Source organism: Oppia nitens, unplaced genomic scaffold (genome assembly GCF_028296485.1).
Source record: "Oppia nitens isolate AA-2021 unplaced genomic scaffold, nextdenovo-longstitch-racon4-pilon3 scaffold9_pilon_pilon_pilon, whole genome shotgun sequence".
NCBI lineage: Eukaryota > Metazoa > Arthropoda > Arachnida > Sarcoptiformes > Oppiidae > Oppia > Oppia nitens.
In genome coordinates this window covers 1721445-1743348 of record NW_026533253.1, presented here as the reverse complement: position 1 = coordinate 1743348, position 21904 = coordinate 1721445, and the positions used below count along the sequence as shown (strand labels likewise).

Genomic DNA, 21904 nt, shown 5'->3' with positions numbered 1-21904 from the left:
TTATTTAAAGAATATTCTTTATGTTTGACATTAGATTCACCAAATTTTTCATCAGTTTTATTCCGAAATTTACTTTTATAATAGCGATAAAAACACTAATTATTAAAAAAAAAACTTTTATTAATATAAAAATAATATTTAAAAAATAATGAAAATGAAAGAAAACATACATTTAATGGTAGAATATAATAGCTATCAAAGCAAACCAAAAGTAGCAAAATTAATACAACAAAGTAGTAAATTTGAACCACTTTTTGATTATTAATTAATAATTGTAGCACTATTTGCATCAGTGATACTAGAGTTCCCGATAAATATATGCCAAATATAAGGATACGGATATAATTCAATGGTAATAACGAAGTGATTCCGTAAATACAGTTTTGTGAAATGGCATTCAATGTCATTAATATTATCATCAAAACTGATAATGCAATTGTATAGATAAAAAGATTACCATTTACTGCAATTTGTTGAATCAATAATATTAAACTTATTGTAATTGATTGTAATGTAAAACTATATGTAATTCTTTGGTTAATAGTCCAAATTGGCCTAAATATATACAATAAAAAAGTCATATATATATATAATTTAATTGAAATTATTGAAATTAATTGTAAGATAAATTTACCTGATAGTTAATAAAATGTTAACTATAATAACAATAAGTGATGATAAATAATAAAATATTGTTAAGTATATTATTAAGTGTTTCGAATCGATCAGAATTTGTTCGTTTAATATATTTGTATAATTAAATGCAAAAATTGATTTATAGTCTTCAAATTGCTAGAATTTATATAGAAATAATAATTTGTATTATAGTAGACTTGATTTAAAACAAATAAATTATTTGAAACATACATTTAATGCATTAAATACAATATTTGATGGCAAAGATATAGCGATTCCCTGTAAAATAATTATGACGGCAACCAAATTAAAACGATCGGTCGGTTGCGGCCAAACATAAGTGACTGATTGAGTTCGCAGTAATTTAGTCGACGATTTCCAAACGGGTTTGATATCTATTGGTTTGCATTCAAAAACATTTTCATTTAATTGATATTTGTCTTCATTATAATCTTTAATACATTTCAATTCAATTGCATTTTTAGCCATTATTTTCACAAAATATTTATTATAATTAATATAAAAGAGTCATTAAACAATTGCAAACTAATAGTGCTATAATAAAAAGTATTCAAAATTTAATGGAAAACTATAAATCCATTGACACTAAAAAACTGTTACATATTAAATATAATACATTGTATTAATACAGTATATAAGGGTAATCAAATTAATTGTTTGACAGAAACTGTTTTTACTCATAATATAAATGATATTTAATGCAATTAACAATTGTGACTATGAATTAACTAAAATCATGTAATTTAATATACAAATGAATCAACAATTTTGCTATTTTGTGATGAAAATTAATATATTATAGTTCTTTATTATATTAATAAATTTACAAAAGTTTATACTGTGCTATAGTTATATAACTTACAGTATACCTAATATAATATATTCTAATAATATTTTATAAGCATTCATAAAAATTTATATTTATAGCACATAGAAATGATTATGAAATTTTTAATTTAAATTATAGATGTCAATAAAAATATTTTAGATTTAATTTATTTTTTTAAATAATCTATTTTTTAATTATCTTTTTTTATGGTTACATTAGGTTAGTGTGAAGTAAGGGTAGTTTGGAGTGAGTATGTAATGAATCATTATTGATGACAATTAGTATAAGATTATGTAGTTTTATTAGTTTGTAGAGTAAATCATATGGTGATACAGACTAAATAATATCATAGATTAAACTTAACAAATTGGCCAAGATGCTTTAAAGCATAAACTATAAAGTTTAAAATGTACAAGTTTAAATAAAGTTATCTTTATATATAGATATTTTACATTTTTTAAATAGTTTACTACACAATCTATGTTTTTTCGCGCGTGATTATTGATTTACGCAATCAATTGATCAATATTTAGTATTCATGCATTCAATAATGTATTTATTGATTATTAGCGTAATTAGAATAAAATAGTAAAGTATTTTCAAATCAATTTGGAAGTTATAAATCAAAATCAGTTTTATTTTCAACACTTGAAGAATCAAAGTTGTAATTAAAGAGACAAAAACAAAATGAAAGGAAGAGGTTATATGAATACGAAGAATATTCGGGCGTATCAGACAAATCCAGATATTATTAATCCAATGAAGCGAATGTCTCTTCAGCCTTCTTCACGACCATCGCAACCATCAATTGGATCTTCTGGACAGAGATTTGCTGGACCTAACAGATCTCACAGAGTTATGCAAATGAATGCCAGTCACACAAGAGGTCGTCCAATGGATCAAACAATGAATAAATCGTGGAAAAGACAACAATCAGTCAACAATGGCAATCAACGAAGTTCACAAACTGCCAAATCATTTTCTCGATGGATGGACACCACTGAGAGAGGTTCGCGTCCACCCATTAGATCGCCGTCACATGCATTGCCTCGTCAGCGAAGTTCATCAGCCAGTCGTCAGCGAAGTTCATCAGCCAATCAACCGCGACGAGAGCTCAGCGAACGCTTCTTGGCTCAGATGAGAAACGGAGGAATTCCTATAATAGAAGACAATATACCGATGAGTCCGGCCTGTGAATTGGCAGGTATTCTCAGATATGACTAATTCCTCTCAAGAAAAAAAGATGCTAAAGATTATAGCAATGATTCAAAATTCTAAATATTTATTTAAAATGTTTTTTAAATTTTGAATTTCCAACTTTAATTCGGTAGTAAAATATTAGAAACTATCCGATAGTATTAAATATTTAAATTCATTAAAAAATTGTTTATTAATTATAAAAAATTTAGTTTCAACAAACTGTTCGTTGATTTACAAAAAAAAAAAATTATTTAATGAAAATGTAATAAATATTAGATTTATATTAGATTTAAATATTCAATCCAAACGATTCTTATGGTTATATCTTTGTTGACGACTTTTGTCTTCATAATAAACTTCTTCAATAGATTTGATCTGCCATTTGGGTATATTATTAGTCAGTGCTTCACTCCATGTAAAACCTAAGCTGAAATCGTGTAAAATATAACTTATGATATCCAGTGGTAACTGTTTGCTACCGGCCCTCCAAATAACGTTCTCATCAATAGGTAATCTAAAACATCGTATGCCTTCTTTAATGGCCTTGTTTTGAGTTATGTCTAAATGAGACTCTTTACCGACAATTCCTCCGATTATATAAATGTCATCACAATTATACTCAGTTAGCGTTTCTTTTGAATGCGGAGACAAATAGACTAACTTTTCTTTAGGAAAAACTTTTAAATATGACTTTTCATGAAATGATGACAAAAAATGTGGTTTTTTATAGTTGACTAAAATTTTAGGAATTATTTGCATTATTTGATCCATTGGATGACAATCTGTAAAATGTATGTCAAATGGCACTACAGATCGATATTTATTAAAGTGATATAATTTTTGAATTTGATTTACTAATAATCGACAATCTTGTGGTCGCATATAATCATCAAAACCCAAATCAATGACCAACTTTTGTCCAAATAGTACAGCATTTCTCAGCCGATGACTAAACAATTTCTTAACAGTTTTGGGCTCTATTTTGGTGAACAACGAGTTATGCCATAAACCATATATAAGATGTTGTTTATGATCCCAAAGACCAGTCCGTTCGCTATTAATTTGTTGATAAGTTTGTCTCTTTTGTGTCCAATACTCTTTTGAATGCTCTTTACGGCGAAGTTTTCTCATATCGGTTACCAACTCTTTACGACATAAATGTCGTAACAATTGTCTTCTCTCATCTTTGGTCTCCAATACCAACAAATCACGCATATTATCGACGGTTAAAGAGATGGGAACTTCAAGTGTCATATATTTTTCGTATTCATATTCATTAAGAATGATCTCAACTCTGGACTTAATGTTGTCGTCAGTCATAATGTCTTTAAATGTCTCAATCTTTACATTTTCAAAGTCTCTCTCGATGTCAAACATATCTTCGACAACATTGTTGTTATTGTTATAAACAACTAAAACAAAATGACAATAAAATCAATGATATTTATAAATTGCAAACTAAAAGACAAAACCTGATCTCTTGTACGACAAATGCCGCAAAAGTGGTGGCGAAACACAAAATCTATTAAACAATTGATTTATTGCACAAATCATTGCATTAATTAATTGATGTCAAAGTCATCTGATATTTGTTATCAAAATAATTGTATTTAATTTATGATAATTATTATTAGTATTATTACTAATGTCATGTAAATTATATAATTTTGATTAATTAATTAATCACATCATAAATCCAAACAAACTAACCATTAATTAACTGATAATTAATTAGTTTATATAGTTGTATAAACTTGTTGTTATGTATTGTATTGAATGACAATTACTGTAATAATAATAATACGGTAACTGTTTATGCAATACATTATTACCGGTAAAATAATTAACAAATTATTTCATATGACTTATAGTGACAACTAGTGGACAATCATTGGGTTTATTAAATAAATAACAATAATATATGAAATACTACTATAAATACAGTTTTGTGTTAGAATTTGTTGATCGCTTGCTATTGAAATTGAATGCATTGTATGAACAAAAATCTTATGTATTTATTATGTGTTATATTTGTTGATTAAAGAGACGCCAAAAGCAGACAACAACTGATTGAACCATATTTTGACCACTTTTTAGTCATATTTGAAGACTTCTTAAGCATTGATTGTTTATCACATTTAGTCATTATATACATAGTTATCATCTGAAAAGTAGTAAAGTGGGTGACAATTGGTTACACTCGAAGACAATTGGTTTGTATTGATCTGTTTATTACAATTGTTGACTTCGGTAAACAAGTGGACAAAAGATATGCCGCACGTCATAGTGTTCACGCATTACAATAATCTGGCCAAAGGTCCGACATATGTGGCCAACGATGACACACTATTGCTGGACTATTTGGGCGCTACTCCGCCGCAGAACCCGCAACAGTCATCGGTGGTGAACGAGTCGCCCACTCAGGTGTTGGACAAACTCGAGCAAAGAGGTTATCGGGTGGTCGGCATGTCGTCCAACGCCTCCGACACGTTCACCAGTTATGTCTGGACTCTACATAAACCCGAAGAGATTGAACCCTTTCCTTAAATTGCAACCAAAAATGTCAAGAGGTTTGCATCAGTTTATAGACATATAATGTCTTAACTTTTTTTGATGTATTACTCAACTGTTCTGTTCTCATATTTTATCCATTTTTTGTTATCAATATATATATTAAATTAGATTTATTTTTATTTATTATTATTATTACTTATTAATACATTTATTATTATAATATTATTTTTCTATTATTATTATTATTATTATGTATAATCCATTTATTAACAACTATTGCTATTTTCTGATTGAATCAATTTTCTGATTAATTTAATAATTTACATTAACCGATAATTTTTGTGCAAATAATTGATTATTTTTTTAATTATCTTACTGTATATTATGTTAAACAAAATTAATTACCGTAAATGAAATTTATTAAAGATTATGAATTATGTATTATGAATAAAACAGTATAATATTTATCAATATTAAGGTTAATTTGTTTTTAATAATGCACATACAAATGCATTAAAAAATTATCTTAAATATAATATTGTATTAACTATTATGTATTTATATTATTCAATTATTTTGCTGTATATTAATTAATAATTATCTATTGCAAATAAAATTTATATTACAGTATTAAAAGCCTATTGATATTAATTTTTAGAATAAAATTTTAATATTCTAATTTAATGTTTAATTTATGATAAAATAATTTATTTATAAAACAATTTTATTTATGTCATACAATAAATATTATCAACAAATGTTTATAATTTATAGCTAAGAATATTCTTTTATATAGTAATATATAGTATTTACTATAATATAAATATATTTTCATATAATTTATCAAGTTTTAAATATAAGCTATTAATTATAGGAATAAAATTACTAATTTAGAAATAATTATGAATAAGTGTTATGAAAACATTAAAATATTGCTTATTATGTGATTCTATGCCATAATTATCTCAACTAATTTCTCATAAAATTATTTATTTAGGAATTAATGTTTTATTTTTTATTAAAAAATATTTATTAAATAGTTTACTATACTCTATATTATATCTTAAATAATAAATAAAATATTAAGAAAATCATTGACGTCTTAATCAAGAAAAGTATTTTTTAATTTAGACCTTATAATTCATAAATCATTGATCAAATTTATTGATTATTTTATTGGATTATTGATTTTAACATTAAATAATATTTTACTTAACATAAAGTATTTATTTAGAATCAACTTAAATATTATTGATCATATAAATAACATTATAATACATACATATTGAAAGGTTATAATAAAATAGTTAAATTACAATTATTATAGTTATTAACTTTTATTTAAAAATTTTAAAAATAAACTAACAAATAATTTTCAAGATATATGAATATCAGAACAATATTAATGAAATACTTAAAATGAATAAATCATCGAAGTTTAAAAAGTAAGTCAAATACTTTATTATATATACTGTATACTAATAATTATGATTAATCAAAAAATTAATATTTATTTAATTTGTGGTTTAATTGCTGTATATCCTGTTTACTGTATATGAAAAATATTAATTTATAAAATTATCTGTTTTATTTTGTTGTTTGAAAAGATATTAAATACATAATTAAACAAAAATATTTACTTAATTAATAAAAATTTTCTGAATTTACTTTAACTAATCGAATTGCAGTAAAATATTTTATTGTTATTTTCAGTATTACATTGATAACAATTTTAATTAATTGTCATACAGTATAATAAACATTAAAAATCAATTATACAATAAAATGCTGTATTTGTTGATATATAGAAAAATTTTTAAGCGGTTAGTATTGTATTATATAATGTTTTAGTATAATTATAAAATACTTATTTCTTCAAATTATAGTATTTACCATTTGTTTTACAGAATTAATATTATATCTTATGATATAAGATAATACAGAATAAAAAATAATAATATATAATAATTGTTTAGACAATACATACTGTTTAAAATTTATTTTTGAAATAATTATTATTGAAATAAAGAATAACGAATAATTATTGAAGTTTGATATCAGTATTTTAAAATAATAATTTTCATATATAATTTAAATTTTAAAATACAATTTTTTTCAATGTCAATGTTGTTAGCATTGTATTAATTGATACACTATGAGGTGTAAAGTGATGCCAAATTGATTATTAGCCAATTTTTCAAACAATATTCAAGTCTATGATAAACGTTATATAAAATGCTATAAAAACAATTACTAACTATTAATAAATAGACGAAAGATATATATATATTGTATATATTTATTTGTCGTCAGTAATGTCGGTGTAGTAGACAATTGTGATAGGTTTGTAATTTTGCAGTAATACAAGTAATTAATTAATTACATATCAATAAAATTGCAATTTTTATATTTAAAAAAATATATATAAAGTACTTCAATTTTGTTTTGTTTACTTGAATTTTATTATTATTATTATTAATGTTTATCTAATCAAATAATTAAATATAAATATTTTTATAGTGAATCTTAACCCAAGGTCTTTAGGTTTCAATATTTGTATATTATTTCTAAATTTCTAAACTAATTTATTAATTAAGTCAAAATTACAATTATAAGAACATTAATGAATCACACAATTTTAAGGAATAATTTATTATAAATTATTACATGACTAACATAATCACTATATTCTACCATAAAAGTTAAGATTTTACACTTTATTTATTGAATTTGGTAATTTTATTTCTAAAAGTATCCAGCATAAAGTTTTTTTTATTAGTTTATTATTGTTTCAAATAAAAAATTCCCTTTTTAAACATTTATAAATTATATATATTAAACAAATTATCATATGATATTCGATTAATTTGTTTTAAACATTAATTGGTTTATTGATTATAAGTTAGAAATACAGTACAATTTGAAAAAATGCTATGTTTTATAAATTATTTTTATCTGTTATTTAATTGTCATTTTATTAGATTTATAATAATAATAATCAAAGTTTTTATTGCAAAATATTTGGTTAATTAATGAAGTATTTAAATTTTATCATTTGATATTATACAGAATCATAAACATAATATTTCAATGTTTAATTTCTACAATTTTTTATTTTTAAAAAATATAATTGTTTGGTTGTTTAAATAAAATTAACTAATTATCATATTGATTTAAAAATCAATAAAATATGCATGATAATAAACAGTAAATTTTTAAATTATAAAAAATAACTAGCCAAGTAATTTTACTTTACTTAAAAAGTCAAGTTAATTATTAAGTACTTTAAATAATAGTATAATAGTTTATTAAGTTTTAAAAATTGCTTTATACAATAGCTTATTATCATAAAATGATTACAGTATAATTACGATAATAATGTATGATACTTATATGTTATAAAAGTAATTACTTAAATAAAATATTTTTTAAATTTTATAGTTTAAAACTAAGTAGTCTATAGATATAAATATTTATATATTATATATAAACAGTAGTTAACTCTTGATTAGTGCAAATATATGATAATTTAACAGATATTTTATACGATAGTGAAGGTCATCAACGCTCTGGTATTATGGGTGAGTGAGTGAGTGAGTGAGTGAGTGAGTGAGTGAGTGAGTGTGTGTGTGTGTGTGCAGGCAATTGCGCAAATAATCATGTGATCAAATGATAAAAATGATCATGGACAATTGACACCAATATCAACATTTCAATTATTTCATCTATTTATTAAAGTTGTCAATAGTTGTCATTATTTATATTTATTTTAATATTTAATTGTAAATAATTATTTTGCAAATACAGTAGTTTGAGTATATATATACAGTGTTGTATAATGTATATAAAAAAAACAATGTCAACAATTATTAATTTTATGTTTATATCTTTTATAAAATTAGTAAAATGAATGAATTTATAAAACTAAATTGTGTTTTAAGCTAGTTAACTTTTGTTTAATTTGTTTTAAAAATTATTAAATTATATTTAACTCATTAATAAATAAATGATAAAAATCAAATTGATCAATTAATATGACTATATAAATATTTTAATTAACTATATCGTAATTATATAAGTTTAATATTTATTTGGTGACTTAATTAAATTTCAACTTAATTAATTACAGTAAGTTTTCTAACGTTGTTACTATTTTAATAAATTTCCGACATATAAAACTTTTCAAATATGAGAGTTAATAATACCAAAATTGATAAAATATTGATATATTGCTACTAACTTATATATAATAGATTGATACTAATACATAATAAAAATTCAATTATATAATGAAATAAATTATTGCTTAGCTAATCATTATTAAATTAAAATTATAAATTTATAATATTGAGAATATTATAAATTTTAACTATACTTTAACTATTATTTTTTTAATGCTACGATTTTTGCGATATTTTTAAATATCAATAGTTTTTACATTACATCAAAATTAAATTAAAATGTCTAAAAATTACAAAATATAGTATTAATTTATTTAGATACATCCTTTTAATTGACATTTTAATTACAAATATTTGTTAAATTTATTAATTTTATTTTAATACTCTTGATTATCCAATTAAAGTTAAAGTATATAAGTTGAATTTAGTTAATTGATCAATTTAAATATAGTTGCATAAATACAATTTATTATTTTAATGCTATGTAATCATACTATGTATATATTTATACAAGTGTTTAAATAAATTAAGCTTAATTGTCAATTTATTTTATTTAATAATCGTTTTAATGTTTCTATTGTAGTAAGTTTTATATAAAAGTTAAAAATTATATTAAGATTTTTTTAAACAATTGGGACATTAATTTTCATTTGCTATAATCATTCAATAATTTATTTTATCAAATAATACAAAACAATGACATATTAGTGATTAATATTGTATAAAGAGTGCTGTACTGTTTGTAAGCGATAAAATTAATTATATAATATTACATAATATAGAAATACTGTTTTTATTGAGCAATGAAAAAGCAAAAAATGAGTTGATTTATAACTTATTAAAACTAATAAAATTTTTAATTATTAAGATGACTATTATTTAGTTAATTTTTGAAAAAATAAATCTTATTTGTATATCAAATCACACTTTGTTTTTTCAAGAGTTTCCAAAGAGAAAAGTGCTTAAGAAATGGCACTATAAATTAATACCCATTAATAATGATAATCAGCAATCATAGAGATTACTATAAATCTGTGACAAAAAAATATATTAACATTGAATACAACTTTTGAATGATTACTGCCTTTTAAAAAATAGTATACAACTGTATATTGGATTTGAGATAACAAATTCAAAAGTGATTCAAACAAAAGTAGCGTTTAGTGAGACTCGTAAATCGTGGCAAACAATGACCAATTGGAAAGTCCTGACTCTGACAGCCGTTACAATCGGGTTGTGTGGACTCGTACTCATAGTCACACTCTTTACAGCCACCGGTGGTTACGTGCCTTTTGATGTAAGACTCGTTTCATTAGTTTTTTTATTAAATACTATATACAGTATATTATATTTCTGTTTGCATCAAGTTTTCAACTATTTAATTATAAAATTATTTTAAATAATTATATATATGATATGTATATAGTATGGAGTAGTATTAGATGCCGGTTCCTCACACACACAGATAACATTATATCATTGGTTGGCCAACAAAATGAGATGCACCGGTGTTGTCGAGCAACTGGACACCTGTCGAATTGAGGGCGGAATCAGTAGCTATAATGTATCCGATGTGTCAACTGTTGGTTATGACCTATTGGAGTGCATACGAAATGTTAGCAAAAAAATAGATAAGGATAGACTATATAATACTCCACTATATTTGGGTGCAACCGCTGGTATGAGACTACTCAACAAAACCGACTCAAATAAAGTCAAATCTATATTTTATTTAATTAACAACGCGTTTATACAAAATACGGGACTACAGGTTAAAACTATAGATATAATTAGCGGTCAAAATGAAGGACTTTTTTCATGGATTACAAGTAATTATCTAATGGACAAACTTATTGTCGATGAATTTGATACCAAATCGACGACATCGACTACCGGTATGCTCGATATGGGCGGTGCTTCGGCACAGATAGCTTATCGGGAAGCGGACAACGGATTGCACTCCAATGTCAACGATGAAGTCAATGTACGCCTCTATGGCATCAACCATACAGTGCGAGCTTCAAGTAATCTATGTTTCGGTGCGGATCAGGCAATGTTAAGATACCAAATGTATTTGATTTTATTAAATAAAGACAAACAAACTATTGATAGTCCGTGTCATCCAAAATCATCTCAAATCAATGCTATCGGAAATGACTTAAAAGAGCAGATATGTGTTAAACTAGTAAACGACAAAATTGTTGATTACAATAAAAATTATACATTTATTGGAACCGGTAATAATGATAACTGTTCCCAAATTTTAACAAATCATTTATTAAACAAAAGTGAATGTCAAACAACTTTTGATATGTGTTTTGATGAATCGGCTAATCCGCCGCCAAATGCGACCCAATTTTTCGCATTGTCCTCATATTACTATACGGTCCGTATCTTAAAATTGACACAAGAGTTCATCGATAAAGTGACTGCCGATGAATATAAAAATGAAATGCAAAAGTTTTGTTCATTGGATAGACAATCAATGCTTAAGAATCCATTAGTGATTGCAAAATATGTGGATCTCTATTGTTTTCAACTTCATTACATTTATACAACAATCAAATATGTTTACAAGTTTGCCGATAATATGTGGCCAAACATAAAGTTCACGAATAGTATAGGAAAGACATCGTTAGGCTGGAGTTTAGGCTCTATGATCAACGCTACCAATGCTATCGCCGCCGAAAAGCCGACGCCACCGATGGTTAAAGTGTTTCCCTTTATATTAGTCGTCATATTTTGCTCATTAATCCTATTTTTAAGTATATATTTTGCTATCAAATGGCACAAACAGTCGGACAATCAAAAGAAAGAAAAGTACGAACCAATTAGTATTACTCCTTAAGACAACTCCAAGGACTTTGTCATCCCTGAGCTGTCTTAAGACAGGTGTTATATTTTAGTGCTTTTTTAATTAATTATTGCCTTTTTTCTTGTCATTAATAGATTTCAGTCGCAGACAAAATGAAATGTATTTTAATTTAGTACAAAAAATTATATTTATATATTTTTTTTTGAAATATTTATAAAAATATATTGTAAAAAGTTTAAATTGATTTACTTATTGTAATCAATACAATATCAATTGTTAATAATGAAAATATAATATCAATTGAATATTTAATAAATTGTAAACTATAATATAATATGAAATAAAATATGTTTTTATCATATGCTTATATTTTTTTTATCAATTATTAATAATTACGAAAAATATTGATAAACTTATTAAATAGACATTGAATTTGCCATTAAATGATAAATAAATGATTAAAAGTATGCGACAATTATTGCACTTATTTATCATACAATATATGGATTATTAAATTGAAAATAAACATATAGTCTATTAATGTTTTTAAAATTTACACAAATAGTATTAATTTCAATCAATTAATTAAGATTTATATTTAAAAAAATTAAACAAAATTACTATCAAATACTTTACAAAAAATACAATATCTTTAAACAATTATCACTGATTTTAAATTATTATTATTAATAATAATCTCAATAGAAATCAATTTATAATTTAATAAATGATTTAATTAACAGGTTATCAAACAAAAGTAATAATTGTTTGAATCATATCATGTCTTAGCATTGGATATATCATTGGATGCCATCACTGGTTGTAATCGTTTTTCTCTTTCATTTTGCAAATACTTTTCCATTTCAATGGATTCCATCTGTGAAGAGGTATTCGCCTGAAGACGAAGTGCTCTCTGTTTCAAGTGATGACTCTTTTGTGTCAGTGATTGCATGTCTTTCTTAATGGACAACAGTTTGTGGTAATAGTGGTGTCCTTTGCCGACAAGTGAATCAAAGTCGATGTCTTTATTGGCCGACAAGTATTTGTCATTTTCAGTGTCCAATGAATCCACTATTGACTTCTGGTATCGACTTAACTCATCCATGTCTTTGATAGACATCATTCAAATACAACCAAAAAACTATCACTAAAATGATTAGCAATTAATTGATAATAACTTTCATTACAATAATTACAATAAATTTAATCACTTTTTCATTATTATTAAACAAAATTTTTTTTCCAAATTCATAGCAAACGTTACATAAATAAAGAAAAAAAGTCATTGAAAACCATTGATAAAACATATGATTCACACAAACAAATGGATCAGAAAATACTTTATTATTGTAATGCTATTTATGAACACATTTTATGTATTGTTATTGTGTTTATACAGTATTTATTAGTAAACATTATTTACAATATATTATTGAAATTAATTATAAATTCAATTGAATTGACTTTAATTGAGACAAAAAAAATCAAATCAATTGATAAACATTTTGATTACATATGTCTTAATCTGTGATTTGTTTGATAGGACGGACAGACAGACAGACATAATAGGATGGCATCCAAGAGAGGACCTAAAGTCAAAATGTTGGCAATGCCGACAACTAACTTCATTGCATTGGGTTTGTGTCCATTTAATTATCTTAAAGACTGTCATAACTGATAATTTCATTTTATTGTCTATCAAATTAGGTACCACATCATCGACAGCGCCATCAACACAGTTAGGAGCGTCGTCTATGAAGACGGCGCCCAAACGAGAACCAACTGAATCAACCGGTGCCGGCTCTTCGCTTCCCAAGAAGTCCAAACTGCAAATGTCACACCATATGACCCGATCATCCGGTAGTGTTGGTGTACGTCGAGAATCAGGCGATCAATGGGAAGAAGTGGCAAAAGAAGTAGATCCCAATCAACTACTTGATAAAGTTATTGATGCCGAAGATGTAAGCGATGAAAGAGTTGAAGCACTTCTTTGTGGTGCAGTTCGTCAGTTGCGAGTAATGAGACTAAAGCCCGATTCGGCGTTATATCTGACACTCTGCTATTTGGCCAAAACGCGTCCACTTTTATTTTGTACCGAAGTTGTTGTCGAAGCGTTTTGTTCTCTTTTAAAGAGAGATTCAGTCGTTGGATTTAAGCAAAAAGTGGCCAATAATTCGGTGGCTGTATTGGCCACTAATATATTGTTGGCCGTATATCACGACGAAAACTGTTGGCCCGAAACATTTCTTAAAGTCTTTGTCGACGATTCGTTAGGCGATCGGTTTTGGGTCGATAACGAAGAATGTAAAGGTTTTGTAGACAATATATTGGCCTCATTTAGCACACGATTACCACCAAAATCATTACTTCAACAAGAAGTACTAACGACCACTAAAGCAACTGAACCATCAAATGCTACATCGAGTCCAATCCATGCCATACTTGGAGACGAGACATCAATTGACGAAACAGTAGGTTTCGAAACAAGTGGTGAAACAAAAGATAATTTAGACAACATTTCGGTAATGTCTCGCTTTGCACACAACGAGACATTTGTTGTTCAATATGTGACTGATATTATCAACGAAGGACTAAATCGTCGACCGACTCCTGGAAGTGAAGTTCCACGAAATTTGCTGAAACTTCTTATATCTACTGCAGGTATACCAGCTGTACGACTGATTATTGCACAAAAAATTGAAAGTTGGTTAATCAGTACAAAGGTATTTCCTTATTATCTATTAAATTATTTAATATAATTAAATATAACTTTTATTATAAATATTATTAATAGACAATTAGAATTTCTATGGATCTGATGCTCACTCTATGTCTTAATTGCAATGAAAATGATACAGAAGTGGTGACACAATTGGTTAAAATGCGATTAAAGACTAAACCATTGATCACTCATTTTATTAATTGTATAAAAGAAATGATTAATCAAAAAGAGGAGACATTTAAACTTGTTTTGCGAACAATTTTCTATAATGAGATATCTCCGTCAAGAAGTTTAAATAATATTCAAGTAATATCAGTAATATTTCAAACATCACCGATAAAAGCGACTAAAGTATTGGCTGAAGTCTATCAGGAGTTGATTTACTCAAAAGATGATTATTTGAAAACAATGAGAGGATTATTACGTGAAATAGTGAGAGCTTTACGTCACGAACACTTGAATTTGTTAACATTTGCACAAAATCTGATCGAAGATTGTCCAGCATTTGCTACATTAGATCCATCCGATTCTGTTATCAAAGAGAGAGCTGTCGTCACAATTACTGATTTGTTTACAATGATTATGTTTCTCAGTCTAAGTCCTGCTGTTAAAGAAGCCTTTTCTACATCAAAACCCGATCGTAAAGGTCTTTATAAAATTAAATTATATAAATACCGGTAATGTTTTAATTTCCGTAAATTAAATTATATGTTATTTATTTAGAAATTATTCGCAATTATCAAATGCAAATTGCAAACATTCAACGTATTGCTATTTATTGGTTACAGAAAACAGTGATCAAATTATTTAGACCCGATCGCAATGAATACCTTCATTGGTATGTTATTTCCTATATTTAACAAAAAAATTATCGGTTTTTTAATTTATTAATTTAAATGTATTTTTCAGCTTAAATAAAGTGTTATTTATGGAGAGTGCAGAACACTATTATAATAGAGACAACTGGCCGCCAGAAAATGATCGAAATCTTATGTTCCGAATGACATCTGAGGTACCACTTCTTGAGGAGACATTAATTAGAGTTTTAACGATGGGAGCAGCAAAAGACAATCCATTGTCATCATCTGAAGCCATAGAACTATCGGATGCATTGATCAAAAGAGCGGCCACTATTACCGATTACGATTTGATTACAACACCTGTACTTCAAATTTGTGATAAACAAATATTTACACTATTAATGACAAATGCCATTTATAGACATCCAGAAAACATAACACTTCCACAGAATTATGATCCGCCAAAGATGGCAATTAGCGATCTTTATTGGAAAGCATGGATTCAATTGTTAATACTTACGGCACACAATCCGTCTGAGTTCGGAACACTTGCGTGGGATAGTTATCCTACTCTTGGAGTACTCATTGAAATGTCAATAACAAATCATTTTGAATTTCCTCCGCCGACCAAAATCGGCGACGACTTGATTAACCGCGAGTTGCAAATGAGTGCCATTGAAAAACAACAAATTCTTCAGTTCGAACAATATTTAGCCGCCGCCTCAACCAAAGTACAAATTAATGAAAGCAATAGTTTGTTACTTTCGAAACTAATATCAATGGATCCATTGGGATCAGCTCGCAAACCGCCATCCAGTGTATTGGAACAGTTCAAACAATTCAATACACTTTTACGTTTGGGTCATCTATTATGTCAGTCTAGAAATCCTGATTTTTTACTCGAGATTATTCAAAGACAACAAAAACAATCGGGTGTTCACTCAACATCAGCACCGATGCCATGGCTGGTAGAATTGGTTGAGTCTAATGATAATAACTTCGGAATGCTACCTGTCCAATGTTTATGTGAATTTCTTCTGGGACAAATTAGTGAAGAAGAATCTATGCCACCAATACTCACAACCGACTCAAGCATTAAACACGAAAAAAGTCGTCGAAAAGAGAAAAGAAGAAAACAATTGAAACTTATTTCTCATTTGCAGACAATAATTGCCAGTCAGTCGACCAGTTCTAAGGAATTGATTGAGTATTTTATGAAACGGCTTACTTTCCAACAGTCGACTTCAAGAACTTTGGCCTCGAAAGCACTATCGCTTGTTTTAACTACTAATATAGAGTCTGAAGATAAACCTATTGATGATAAACCACTGATGTTTACAGATGTTAATGTATGGCTTAATCAAAAATTACCATCGAATCCAAACTTTGCATTTATTAAGACATCTGCTTGTGATGCTCTCAGACCCGCTATTTTAGTTGAAACTGTTCCGAGTTATGTCTGTTATTACATACAATTTCTTTCACTTTACGGTGATATCGGAAGCATAGAGTTGGCCATTGATTGTTCAAATATTCTCATTGATAGACAACTGATTACAAACTGTATAATACAGGACAAACAATTGAGAAATATATTTTTAGATTCGTTGACAAAAATATTTTTAGCTCATTTGGTTGTCAAGAGACGACCAGCTCGTGAGGCATATTCATGGACTGACGCTCAGGATCACATACTTGTCCAGTGGCCTAATGAAGAAGCGGCTATTTTACATATTAGTGTTGTGCACGCAATGATTATTTTGTTAACATTCGGTCCATCCGATAGTGACCAAAGTCCATACAAACAGCTGTTCAATACATGGTTTTGTGAGCCTATGCCACAAGCATTTCTTGTCGATACATCCGAAGAGGCCCTTCTAATACCCGATTGGTTACGAATTAAACTATTAAAGTCTTCGTCACCACAACTTAGAACTATTGCACTCAAAGATATTGAGTCCTCACAACTCATACTATTTATTCAATCGTCCGGATTATCCATTTCATCGATGGAGTGCTTATTAGGAGCATTAGATTCGGCCGTAGATATTGATTCAAATGGTGTCAAAGAGGCTGTTATGGATGAGTCGCTTATATTACGTGTAGTTGAAGTTCAATGGTTAAGAGGAGTTAAGACGGGACACAAATTTGCTGACCTATTGGGTTATAACAATAATGAAAAAGATATCATAACTGATAATAAAATTGATAAAAAAGATGCTAAAGTTGTCGAAACAAAAATTGATCCAAAGTTTTCTGGTTTTAAAAGTGATTTTAAACATTTTCTGACTGAAGATAAACAAAATATCGGTAAATACATAATGAAATTGTCGCGTGAATTGACACAAGAATTGTTTGATAAGAAAATAACAACAAAGAAGTTTACAAAATTGTTTTTCACTGAATTTAAGTCTCAAATCAATGCATGTATTGATCTAATAAATAGAGGAGACTTTAATTCATTGTTTAATACTATTATCACATTTGCAATAAACGATAGCAAACATTTGGGACTAAAAACAGAGATAATGTCGACACTGAAGATACTGAAAGAATGCACAGAAATTAAGAATATAGCTTTTCTTAATGTATTTAATAGATTTACGACAACATCGAAGACAATACAAGAGACAAAAACATCGAAAACTTCAAAAAAAGAGAAGAAAAATCACACAAAAAGTATCGAAGAATTAGCAAAAATTTTACTCAAAGATAATAACAGTTTAGATGTTAGCAAAGGTTTACTATTGGAAAAGTTTCACAAACTTGAACCCGAACTCGTGTGTTGTGATTCACCAAATGGTCACTTAGAGACACAACTATTGTTTTCACAGAATTGTCTTTATTTAATGTCATTGTTGATACATAAGACACGTTTTGAGACATTAAACTCTTGTATTAAAAGTATCTTAAGTGATGACCAATCACTATGTGATTTAAATGCTACAGCAGTTCTAGATTTTCTGACGGCATGTCTTGGATCTCCTAGACTTTGGATCGGCAGAGATCTAAGACAACCGAAACATATGGAATATGAAGACGTACTCAAATTGAATGACAATCAGATTAAAAAACTGATTAAATATATCATCGAAGAGTCAAATGTTGCCAAAAGAGTGTTATTAGTTGTGAAAAGTTGTTGTTTTAATAGCAATCAAATACAATTAGTTGTCAATACATTGAAACAAATTGAAGATAAAGCAAGTGATGAACGATTGATTGCCAGTGAACTACTTTTTCGTTTGTATTTACAAATCCCAAGCATTGAACAACCGATCAAATTATTTGATAACTATTTGAAAATCAATGGACTCGAGTCCAGTGCTATCGATTCAATGACACACAATCTATTGACTGCTTTTACAAGTATTGACACGAATCCCAATCGACAACAAAGTGGATATCTTAACGATTGTGAGCTATCAATGCTTAAGTTGGCCTCAAAGCATCCGATTCTCTTTCTCAGACAATTACCGATGATTCCGGCGCTCTTAAGGGGCAAGAGTTCCGTCACATATGATGTGTTTAGAAGCAGAAACTATTTGTTGACATTTAAGAAGATTTTAAATATTCTTCGACTTCTTAAGCCTCATCTCTGGAATAAACACGTTAAGGGTTTAAATGAATTACTTTCGCTATACATTCAACTATTTGTCGATTTTCACCGAAATCCTGGCAAAGAATTATTGCCATTAATATCACAATTTTTGTATCTAATTGACGATTGGATTAAATTTGATTCCGAATCAGCCAAAAGTTGGATTAAACTCAACAGAAAGTCTATTGTGTTAGTAATTTCTTAATTATTATAATTAATAACAAATAAATTGTTTTTAATGTTATTTATCATAAATACATTTTAATTGAATGTTTAGTGATTTATCGATAGCATTTCCGGAACAAATGCTGTTTAAATCGCTTTTATCGGGTCTACCGTTTCAATCGCAATCTTTAATTGAGAAACAGATTTCAGAAAATATTTTGATAAGACTTCGAGAGTCTAAAGGAAATGTTGAGCGCATGAATCAAGTGCTCAACGATTTGGACAAATTATCCGACTCTAAGCCCGATGTCTTGGAATACTTTGTGGTAAAGAAAACTATATATGAATTATAATATTATAATTGTTTTAAATTTAAATGTTAATTAAATTAATCAATTATAGGATGATTTACGTCAACTATATTTTGATGCATTTACTCGTGAAATGGCTTTTAAGTTGACTCTAAAGTTATTAAATTTTGACCCGAATTTGGCCAAAACATTTGTGGCCACATATTGTCAATGTTTGCAACGTAACGACTCGTATCTAACAAACTTAGCGCTCGACTATTTGCCTGAATTTGTTATTCTGGCTCAAGGTTTGTATCACAACATTGTTTGACTATTTATTTTTCAACGCAAACTCATATTTAAAGGTTAAACTTATGATTTGAATGTTTTAATTACATTTAATTTATAAAAACATTAGTACAAACTAATTATAAATTACTCTATATATTATATCTACAGTATTACAGGTAATATAAAGTAGATTATAAATAAATTTTTACATACAGGTATACTGTTATTTATTCATAATTAATATACGATAAATATAATTTCTAATTATTATAATACTTTAACCTACAGTTATATTTTAACAATATTTACTCTATATATTTGTTTATTTAAATATAGTAAGAAAATTAAATTACCAATATTTTTGTTTGTTATTATATTTTTTGTTTTTTTGCTAATCTAGTTTATTAACAAACTTAGAGACAATAATGCTTATTGTTATATTTAGTTAATTTAATTATATTTATAGTTAATTAGTTATATTAGTATTGTTTAAATTTGAGTTTGCGTATAATATTACTTACCGTAAGTTACTTTTAATTTTAAGTTTAAATCACCATAATTATTTTTAAATTATAAATTTCTATATATGACATAATTACTGTAGTTTATTATAGTTGATTTAAATAATAATTTGTTTTTGTTATATTTATAAATTATATTTTTATAATACAGTTTAGAGTAATTAACTACTAATTAAAAAATTTAAAATCTTTTCAACCATAAAATTGCATATTTTATGAGGTTAATTTATTAGTTGCATATAATAGATTATAAATAACTTTTATGAATAAATTTATCATTTATATTAATACTACAATTAAAATAATTAAGATATTTATTATATTTAAAACAATCATTTGAATTACAAAATTGTCTTAACTATTAACTAATAATTAATTTACTTTCAGAGCACAGATCAATGATATTGAAAAAGGCATTTGAGATCGGGATTATGGGAAACAATAATGTTATCAATAATATATGCGATTCATTTGCATTAATTAACGCTCAAATTGGTGTCTAAAAAAATTGAGTCAACTATTTATTTAAATTTAATAATAAATACTAAATGAAAAAATTTTTAACTAATCATTTTTTACATAATTTATTTTTTCTATTAAATAAAAGAATATTCTCTACTATTTTGTTATTTCATTATACTGTATATACATATAAATATATAAATGTATATATAATTTGATATCAAGTAAATTGCAATGAATAATATAAAAATGTGTTGAAATGTTTTTTCATAACAATAAAATGATAAAAATCGATCGTAAAGATTATTTTTATACATTTATATTATTTATTTAAATATTTTTTTTATTAATTATAATTTTATGTTTCCATAGAAATTATTTTTTGTCACATAAGATATATTAAAAATATAAATACTATTTAATGACATCTAAAAGATTTACATATAGTATATAACTTATATTGATAAACTAATAACTATTTGATAATTTCTTAATAATTATAATGATTATCTGATTTTAATAAAATTTAATTTTTAAATAAATATGATTTAATTAAAAAAAAAAATTTGCAAAGTTTTTATAATGATCTAATTAATAATGTAAATAATAAATAAAGATAAAAGGCATTAAATTAATTTTTGATATTTTGTCATATTTTATTTAACGTGTCATTAAAATATATTGAATTTATATTTCAAGGATTTTACATATTATGTGTTATTCATTGATGAATGTGTATATTATATACAGTTATATATTAATTTAATACAAATAATTTGTTAAATAATATAAAATGACTTTTCAAATTTGGTATTAAATAAATGTTTTAATAATTAAAAACTACTAAATGTCGCTTATA

At 26.2% G+C, this 21904-nt stretch overlaps 5 protein-coding genes across 7 annotated transcripts; 3 read left to right on the top strand and 2 right to left on the bottom strand.

The window, feature by feature from the left end:
• Positions 1 to 2983: 2983 nt before the first annotated feature.
• On the bottom strand, positions 2984 to 4468 carry LOC128964719 (mitochondrial ribonuclease P protein 1 homolog). The gene is made up of 2 exons (XM_054311355.1): positions 4159 to 4468; positions 2984 to 4098 (listed from the first exon to the last, which is right to left on the bottom strand). The coding sequence occupies exons 1-2, from the start codon at positions 4238 to 4240 to the stop codon at positions 2984 to 2986; spliced, it is 1197 nt and encodes a 398-aa protein (XP_054167330.1). The 5' UTR covers positions 4241 to 4468.
• A 200-nt stretch (positions 4469 to 4668) lies between these two features.
• On the top strand, positions 4669 to 5351 carry LOC128964639 (GTP cyclohydrolase 1 feedback regulatory protein-like). The gene has a single exon (XM_054311270.1). The coding sequence runs from the start codon at positions 4958 to 4960 to the stop codon at positions 5231 to 5233; it is 276 nt and encodes a 91-aa protein (XP_054167245.1). The 5' UTR covers positions 4669 to 4957; the 3' UTR covers positions 5234 to 5351.
• Positions 5352 to 6604: 1253 nt separating this feature from the next.
• On the top strand, positions 6605 to 12367 carry LOC128964519 (ectonucleoside triphosphate diphosphohydrolase 8-like). Of its 3 annotated transcripts, none has more exons than XM_054311133.1 (3): positions 6605 to 6645; positions 10480 to 10678; positions 10808 to 12367. In XM_054311133.1, exons 1-3 carry the CDS (start codon positions 6620 to 6622, stop codon positions 12227 to 12229), a joined length of 1647 nt encoding a protein of 548 aa, XP_054167108.1. In that variant the 5' UTR covers positions 6605 to 6619; the 3' UTR covers positions 12230 to 12367. The 3 variants fall into 3 exon arrangements, with proteins under 3 accessions (XP_054167108.1, XP_054167110.1, XP_054167109.1); XM_054311135.1 differs by lacking the exon at positions 6605 to 6645 and adding an exon at positions 8762 to 8781; XM_054311134.1 differs by lacking the exon at positions 6605 to 6645 and adding an exon at positions 9270 to 9328.
• Positions 12368 to 12939: 572 nt separating this feature from the next.
• Positions 12940 to 13413, bottom strand: LOC128964651 (biogenesis of lysosome-related organelles complex 1 subunit 6-like). The gene has a single exon (XM_054311282.1). It carries the CDS (start codon positions 13317 to 13319, stop codon positions 12975 to 12977), a length of 345 nt encoding a protein of 114 aa, XP_054167257.1. The 5' UTR covers positions 13320 to 13413; the 3' UTR covers positions 12940 to 12974.
• Positions 13414 to 13493: 80 nt separating this feature from the next.
• Positions 13494 to 21086, top strand: LOC128964718 (integrator complex subunit 1-like). The gene is made up of 9 exons (XM_054311354.1): positions 13494 to 13545; positions 13740 to 13833; positions 13904 to 14919; positions 14991 to 15564; positions 15642 to 15756; positions 15828 to 19505; positions 19594 to 19807; positions 19884 to 20079; positions 20971 to 21086. Exons 1-9 carry the CDS (start codon positions 13504 to 13506, stop codon positions 21084 to 21086), a joined length of 6045 nt encoding a protein of 2014 aa, XP_054167329.1. The 5' UTR covers positions 13494 to 13503.
• Positions 21087 to 21904: the final 818 nt, after the last annotated feature.